General features: G+C 41.5%; 2 protein-coding genes across 4 annotated transcripts in view; both read left to right on the forward strand.

The window, feature by feature from the left end:
- Window positions 1–3,943, forward strand: part of LOC126385777 (ubiquinol-cytochrome-c reductase complex assembly factor 1) — a 30,580-nt gene extending 26,637 nt beyond the window's left edge. Inside the window, exon 9 of the mRNA XM_050037723.1 lies at window positions 2,848–3,943. Within this exon, the coding sequence (XP_049893680.1) occupies window positions 2,848–2,982 (135 nt within the window). The 3' untranslated portion in view covers window positions 2,983–3,943. The remainder of the gene's footprint in view (window positions 1–2,847) is intronic.
- LOC126385760 (nuclear factor 7, brain-like) overlaps window positions 1–8,858 on the forward strand; it is a 410,666-nt gene that overhangs the window by 211,944 nt on the left and 189,864 nt on the right. The window lies entirely within an intron of this gene.

Here is an 8,858-nt window from a genome sequence, read left to right on the forward strand (position 1 = left end):
TCTGCCCATTTCCGCCTCACCCACCCCCTCTGAGCACTTTTCCTCACCTCCTCCTCCTCCTCTCTGTATATTTTCTTTCCCTCCATGAGATTGAAAACACTCTCCTGCTTTCAGAAACACCTGCAGGCCTCCATCTGCTGCCGGGGCCATGTGGTCCACGACCTCCTCTCTCCTTTTAACTTCGGCGTCCTTTCATCTCCTCTACAGATTTCTGTTGCTCTGTTTACATCAGTCCCTCGCCGCTCCGCTTACTTTTAATATTTATGACGCTCGTCCAACCTACAGCTTCTCTGACTCTCATGAGCTCAGGAGCAGCGTGTGGAGAGAACAAGCCCCCGCTGTATCAGACAAACAAGCAGTGACACACACACACACACACACACACACATATGCAGGTGTGTCAAAGGTCATGGAAGCAGTGTCCAACTCAATCAGCCAGCAAAGTGTCCCCCTCTGTGTGTGTGTGTGTGTGTGTGTGTGTGTGTGTGTGTGTGTAGTCTTACGTCAGAAAACAAACAAATGACACACTCTACTGTGTGTATATGCCTGTTGGTTATAAAGTCTCTCCGGGCTCCTTCCATGTAACACACACACACACACACACACACACACACACACACACACACCTCCAGGGAACGAAAACAGGTTCGTCAGGTTAATTGTCACAATAAACCTGCTGACAACATTAAACATGCCAAACACACACACCGTGTTGTTCCAAACACACGCGTCACAGTTTTTCACTGAGTAGAAAAAAACTCCTCATATTATCCCAATAAAACATTTTAACACACAGTTTTTCAAACTATTACCGTCACATTCTTCAGCTGTGGCCGCAGAATTACATTTGTGTTTTAACTTCACCTTCCAGTATTTAATTTATTCACTTTGATTTATTTTAACCGCGTGCAGACCGGCCCCTTGTTTATTTGTCCCGCTGCTTTGTTTCTGTATTTCTCATCAGATGCTGTACGTCAGCTCAGTGGAGGAGGGTTATAGATTATTATATTAATATTTTTTAAAACCTGTACCAACCCAGCCTGTTGCTGGATCAACTCTGCCCCACCAACCGGTGAACATACCCATTAATCAATGACTCGAACCCGAAGTCCCCTGTTGTTTTTGCTGTATGTGTTCCATCACACAGCAGGGCAGGTTAAAGAAGTTCACCTGTCGGAGGTGAGCTGTTTGCAGCCTGTTGTCTGAGGCTCTTCATCAACATCTCACTGTGGCTGTTTCTATTTTTACTCTTCCTCCCTGCAGTGCTGATAGACTTGTCTTAATTGAAGAAAAGCTGCTTATAACGTTCCGCTAATTCTGTAATAAACATATTTTAGTTCCTATAAGGTCTTAAAAACAAAAGTCCCCGTCACTTTGTTATGTAACACTTTTATTGTGAAGCATCAAAATAAGGAAATGTTGAGTTTTCAAGCAGCAACTTTTCACATCTTCTTGCACGGCTGATAGAGAACATGAAACAGAAAAATAAAGCAGATATCTGAAGTAAAAACAGGACGCAGGAGAGAAACTGAACTCCAAACCACAGAGATAAAATTAGAAGCTACAGACGTACTGAGAGCTGAACACACAGAGACTTTTAAAAAGATCTTTCTCTCTGGCCTCCTGCAGACAGAGGTGAGGAGAGTCTCACAACACACGCTGAGGGGAGAACAGGGGCTCGCTGTGGTCGGCGAGACGCCACCGCTACCTGCTTGAGCGTAGGCCGCCCAGCGTAGGTGCGCAGCTTGGCGTGGCACCGCGTGTCTAAGCTGATAACAGAAACGCAAATCAGCCCACAGTATTGTACGTGTGCTACTGCGGTAACTTAATTCATCTCATAAGTTGTTGGTAAGTTACTCAGAAGGCTGCTTTGTCACTGAATGACACCAGTGCAGTGAAGAGGAAACAGGTATTTGTAGTCGTTGTAAAATTGATCTTAAATCTCGTTCCTTGAGCTGTAGGAGCCTTGTATGTGTATCTTCTGTGCTGTCAGGCTGAAGATGTGTGTGAAGCATACACGTCTTAGAATTTGTAGCTTCTTTGCTGCAGCATCCATGTTTGAAGCAGTGTCAGCTGTCATGGCAACATATGAGTCTGGACAGACATGGATATCAACTGTAACTTGACTGGTTAGAGGAGGCAAACAGCCGCCAGGCACGAACACAAGATCGCCAGAATTAAAAAGCTAACATTAGGCCATAAACAAACTTCACCGCAGTTGCAAGATTGAACATCCCCACCACAACGAGGCTGTAAAGCCGTGTTCTGCGCAATGACATTCCAAGTTTTGTTTGTTTGTTTGTTTGTTTGTTTATTTGTTTAACAGAAACAGTCGGAAAGCAACAAAATAATGATTTGAATCAGAAGCTTTGTGATCGATGAGTATAGGGTGTGTCATATCATCTTGTTCACGATAATACCAGCATATTTTTTAATATGATGTGACACTTGTGATATTTCAACATGTTGACATATTGACGTCATACTGTTGCCCATGGTAACAACAAGCATAGCTGAAAGTGAAATGATTCCTGACTCCTTGGTTTCTCCAAAAAGAGGAGCAGCTTGAGTAGTGTGGAATAAACTTTGGCGTCCTGAATGTTTTACTTCTCTCTTTACTTCTTCAAAAATACTCTGAAACATCTTGATATTGTTTTAGAGCCTTATCGCCCACTCTGACTGTTAATACCTTTCACTTGATGTTTACAACACCTGTCAGTCAGTCAGTAGCGTTTAGGGTTTGAGGTTCAATGCAATAAATATCAGTTGATCACTGTGACCTTTGACCTGCTCTGTGTGAGATGAACCAAAGTCAGGAGGTAATCGTGGATGTCTTGTTGTGTGCAGATGCAGTACATTGATGCTCTGGACGGGGAGGACCTGCTGCTGACAGGAGAGGTGAAGTGGCGCCCTCTGGTGGAGGAGAACGCACAGAGCATCCTGAAGGTGGCCACGCCCACGTACAACGACACGGGACTGTGAGACGAAGAGACAGACTCCTGTTTCCTCTGATCCAAAGTCCTCTTCCTCTGACCTCTTCTCCCACTTCCTGTCACTTATCTTTTCCCACCTGTGTGTCTTCCTCCCTCCCTCCCACCTGTAATCATGTAACACCTCCCCTCCTGTCTCTCTCTCTTCTTCTTCTGTCATATAAGAGGGATTTTAAACCTGACATGAGGTCTGTTGCTGTAGTTTTCTCCTCTTTTTCTTTTGTCTCCTCTTTGTATACCCAAAACACAACTTCTCCTCCTCCTCGTCCTCTGTCTCTGGAGGTAGAGTATAGGCAGGATAGACAGTCAGGGATTATTATCACACCATCTCAGTCACCCACCAATCAGCGAATCAGCCAGTCCAAAAACAAGAAATGCCATGCACCATCATCATCATCATCCTCAGCTTCCATCGTTGTCCTGTCGGTTTTGAGAGCCTCTCCCGCTTCCTCTTTGCAAACTCTTGGACTGTTGAGGAAAAAAACCCAAGAAGAGAACAAGACACTCTGTATTTATATTTTTCACGTTTGTTTTCTTTCCATGAATGCCACGCTGTATTTATAAAGTATTTTGTATACCTCCATGTTTACACTCTTCCCCTGCAGAGGTGTTAGCTCAGACTGCTGACACTGCTTCTTCACTGTGCGTTCAATAAAGTCTCACTCTGATCAGACATGAAAGTCACGGTTCCAGGAAACAGACGCCAGATTTCATCGGGCTAACGGACCTTTTCTCTCTGTGTCAGAGGTCTGTAGTTAAACTCCTCTGCTCCTGAACATCAACAGTCTGTATGTTCCTCTGCTTGTCTCGCTCTCTCGCCATGATGCTCTCACACCCGAACAGGAAGCTGAGCTCTCAAAGACTTAAACGTCATCACTGTATTAAAAACAATGAGATTCGTTTTGTTTTTAAAAAGTGGAAATAATAAAATGTTATCTGGATGTATAAAACCACTGAGCCTTGTGTCATTGTTTGACTGTTGGTGACCAAAACGGCAAAAAGCTTCTTTGCTTCAGAGCTCGTTAGCTTAGCCTGAAGTTGTGCACGATAGCTGGAGTATTAAGTTTATACTTTAAATACAAAAAGGTACACGTTTTTAGTTCAACTACAATATTCTGTTTGTTTTAAATCAAGAGTGAGGACGTAGGGTTGACTGAAGCGAACACATCACTGCCACGAGTTGCGAGTTAATTCACCTGCTGATAATCTAATGTAACTTAAACGGCTGTCATCACAGTCATGGCTCGTTACGGAGCCTCGGGATCGCAGCAACAGTTTAGAAGATACCTCGAAGACTCAGGAGTTCGTGACACTATAAGAAGCGTTTTAATGGCACTTTATAAAGAGACGTACAAACCTGACAATGCACTGGACTCCATAAGGCTTCACCTTGGTGCGGTTGGTCCAGAGCCAGCAGACAGAGGCTTTTCATGTGGAGCTGGCCGATGGAGACCAGAAATGCAACCTGCTCATGGAGGAGAAACAGGCTGATGCAGTACGAACCATCACCTGAGGAGGGTGCAGCCGAGTAGAAAGGAGGGTTTTGTCACTGCTGTCAGGAGCTTAAAAAAAAGCTTTTTTGGAACAACATGTAAATGTTTATTCGATGTTCAGTGAACACAAAATCAATGTTATTTTTTGTACATATAAGAAGCAACTTTTGCTTTGTTCCTGTTTCCAGCCAAAGGATTCAGCTGACACACGCAGCCTCTCATCTGAAATAAATACAGTAAAAACAAAAACAAACAAAAAAGGGGACAAAGTTAATTTCCAACTACCCGCAGAGAATACAGCCAACATCAGGAGAAACAAATTAAAATATTAAAGCTGCTGCGCAGCGATGGGTCGGGTCCGGGCATTTTTAGGCAATTCTGAGCAACAAGCAGAAGAATTGGAAGACATTTAGCAACACAGTCTGCCTTTTGCATCAGCTGAGGCTTGAACTCACAACCTCTGAGACTAAGAATCAATCTCTATCTCACTGAGCTAATTAGTCAGTGACAATTCATGTGTAGCTTCACAAATTGACTAAGCCAGACGTGCAGGTTTAGCAGCCGTCCACGCATGGAAAAGCAGATTTCAGACCACTGTAAAAAAATTCAGTTATCAAAACAAAAATCTGAAAATACACATATTGCATCTAGACAGCATGGAGATGTTGGTAATTTGTTTGTAACAATGATTGATTTGCTCCATAAGTGAAAAACTGATGTTTAAAATTGCCATTTTTACATTGACTCCAATTGTTCACATTAGAGCAAAATTCAAAATGCTGTCAAAAATTCAGTTTTTGAGATAAAATTCTGAAATTTGCCACACATCATCTACCATGACTCTAGAATTTTGTCATTTTTTTCATGAACATTGAAGATTTATTTAGCAAGAATTTGCATGTATATGTTTACAGTACCGTTTACAGTCAAACATTTTGATGCACTGTAGGCTCAATTTTTGATAAATCAAAAATCTGAGAAACATAGTTTTTGTAGGACAGTCTGAAGATGCTCTGTAGCAAGTTTGGTGTCAATTGAGCAAAAATTGTGGGAGGAGATAGGTTTAAGAAGTTTTACAGTTTTTGAAAAAAACAGAGTGATGAACTTCATAATTTTTAATAGGTTTAAATGTACAAAAGTTTCTTCAGTATTGGGGCTACAGTTTGATGAAAGTTGTGAAGTTGTAGCACGTATGGTTGATTTGTTATGAATTTTCAAAGTTTTGAACTTTAGACGCTTGCTGTAGCGCCACCATCAGGACTATTGGCTTGAGTTTACAGCTGAGGATATCTGGCATGAGACTGGACCTTTGTGCAAAGTTTGGTGAGTTTTCACCCATGGGAAGTATGATTTCCTCGGAAGAAGAAAGAAGAAGAAAGAAGAAGAAGAATACCTAGGATTAGAATAGTAATTAAAAGTAAGTAAAAGCTTAGCTGCCCGGACCTTAATTAGGGATGCACAATTCTGGATTTATTGCCAATGTGCGATAACTCATTTGACCGATAACTGATCTATATATCCATTCTTTCACCACCTAATGTTAATGATCATCAGGTCTCCTCTGAAGTGGAGTTAACATCATACTACACAGGCATTCTCTTATCGTGACGGCCCACCAGCAGATGGAGACATGAATTACGTTTCAGTGTCTGTAATATTCATTCATCGTGCAAATTAAGAAAAGGCGTGTCGGCTGATTCCGATAGTCCATTTTGAAGCAGCTGATACCAATGATGCGCTGATATTATTGCGCCTCCCTATCAATTTTCTTTCTTTGCTGATGGTTAAATTAAAACAGAGGTGTAGCTTTATGACTTGAACATGATACAAAAGAGGAACAAACTGGAGCTATTAACTGTAATTCAAGGCCACAGTTGTTGTTAGCGTCTATCTCAAGGCAATTGAATCAAACACAACTGGACTTAGTTTTGTCTTAGAAGACGTTTCACCTCTTATCCAAGAGGCTTCATCAGTTCATGCTTGTCTGACTAGGCTGGAACTAGTCTGATAAACTGGTGTGGAAAAACCAAGGTATTTAACCTCTGAGGAGGTCTTCACAAGGTCAATGATGTCACTGGTTCGTTAGTGCTCCAATGGTGTGTCACCAACGGTTGTTGAAACTCCTGCTGCAACGGTGGTCGTTGGAGTCGTTAGAGTCACGTGAGGCCATTTGTGAACAGGTCCTTAAAAAGTCTTAAACTGTCTTACATTCAGATTCAGTGGGTGTCTAATATTTTCATCACATCATCACAAAACTCTCTCCAGCCTGACAGATCCAGTGACTGTTTACAATCATTGGACGACCCATAAAATTACAATAATAAACAGCGTTTATGACGGCGATGACATTTTGTTTTCTTTACATGGTTGGTTATCTCTGTCGACACCAACGTCTGGCTCCGATGCAAATTTGTCATGACTTCTCCTTCTGTTAGTTTCCTTATCTGGTGCAATGAAACAGGAAATAATCTCCTTATTTAGTTAGTTTCAGTCAGTTTATCAGTTGCTCTTAACCGTTAGTGTTTTGCATTAATTACAGTGTGAAATATTAATAAAATATGTCACTCAATCAGTCATCAGTTTACGCAGTGAGAGAAAAGAGCTCCTTATTTAACATACAGTGCACATAACTGTATATATTTCTGTGTTTACTCTTATTATATTCTTGTTTTATTCTATTGATGTATATACTGTGATTATATTTCCACACTTACAGCCTCAGCACAGTGATGATATATATATTTATATATATATATATATATATATATATATATGTATTTTTTTTTTGTTATTTAAATATCTTAAATTCTAGTCTTAAACGCTGGAGCTCAAAGCACATTGATCCTATTCTTAAAACACATTTTCATTTCTATTTTATTTCATTTTATGACTTTATATTTACAAACATCTGCTTCATACTTTTCTTATAATTCTCTTTTCTTTACAAGGCAGGGACTGTAATGAATCACAGTTTCCCCTCGGGAGTCAATTAAATATTTCTGATTCTGATGCTTTAAGGAAAAAGTGTGCTGCTTTAGCATGTATGTGCTACATTGGGCCTGCAGAGGGCGCCACACTCCACTGTATACCACACCTGTCAGCTGTTGATGATGCAGCACCCTGTGATGTCAGAGTCTCTCCATCAGCTGAAGCTCGTTGACGACACACAGGTGATCTCAGGTTAACTCGTTATGTGACTTGTGCCTGCACCACTGATTGATCAGCTGCAAGGAAAGGAAGTGAATAGAAACACATCTGAAGTTCTTTCTCATCATTTAGAGACTCTGTAGAGATCTGAGTTCACTCTGGTGTTTTTTTTTCTGTTAATCACTGAGAACATTCCCCTCTGATTCAGTGCAAAACTATAAAGTCTTTTTGGCTTATTATAAATCTGAGCTCCACAGTGAATCAATCCTGTCTGCTAACACTCCACTGTAGTGTAGTGGATCCATACATGTCACACTGTCACATGGTTTGGGCCAGGACAGTTAGACCCTTCATCATCCCTGCTAAAAATAACTTGAATCCAAAAGAAATTTGTCAGATTGTCAACTGCAGCAGATCGTTGGGAATCATCGGCTCCTCTGTTCAAGAAATAAAATCTGCTGTTCACTTTAATATTAACATTTATCAAACAAATTTTAAAAGCAAAGCTTACTTTGTTTATTTCACAGCTTTGTCTTAATGACCTCAGGTGTTCAGATCCAACACGACAAGCAGAGGATATTTATCTTTCCTGTTACACCCTGAAACACAGAGGACAGATACTCTGGAGCAACAGTTCTCATTTCATTAAAACCTGTCCAACATGACTCGTCTTATAATGACGAAAACTGTGTGTGTGTGTGTGTGTGTGTGTGTGTGTGTGTGTGTGTGTGTGTGTGTGTGTGTGTGTGTGTGTTCCACGTTTTTCTCCTCACTGACTTGGTCAATCCATGTGAAATTTGGCACAGTGGTAGAGGGTCATGGGAGGATGGCAATGAAGCAATATTACATCAATTGGCCAAAGGGGGGCGCTATAGCAACCCATTGAAATTGCAAACTTTGAATGGGCATATCTCATGCCCCGTATGGGCCCATTTCCGGATACGGACGGAGCCTTCTGTCCGTGCTCTGCGTTCATTTCGTCCGTATTTCTGCACATTTCCATAAAGCTTACGGATACAGGCCAAACGGAGCAGTACCACTGGGAACCGTGGGGGCAGTGTTGCTGTCACTACCCGATACGTAGCTCTAGTGAGACACGAAGAAGAAATAACAATTCAATTTCTCTCATCGGCAGTACTAGAGAAAAGAATTCTCCGTCCTCCAGTCGCGATGTATTTAACGGCCTCACCGACCACCGCCTCCTACAACGCTGCCTCTGTTTTTGTCT

Source organism: Epinephelus moara, chromosome 24, assembly GCF_006386435.1.
Source record: "Epinephelus moara isolate mb chromosome 24, YSFRI_EMoa_1.0, whole genome shotgun sequence".
In the NCBI taxonomy this organism is placed as follows: domain Eukaryota; kingdom Metazoa; phylum Chordata; class Actinopteri; order Perciformes; family Serranidae; genus Epinephelus; species Epinephelus moara.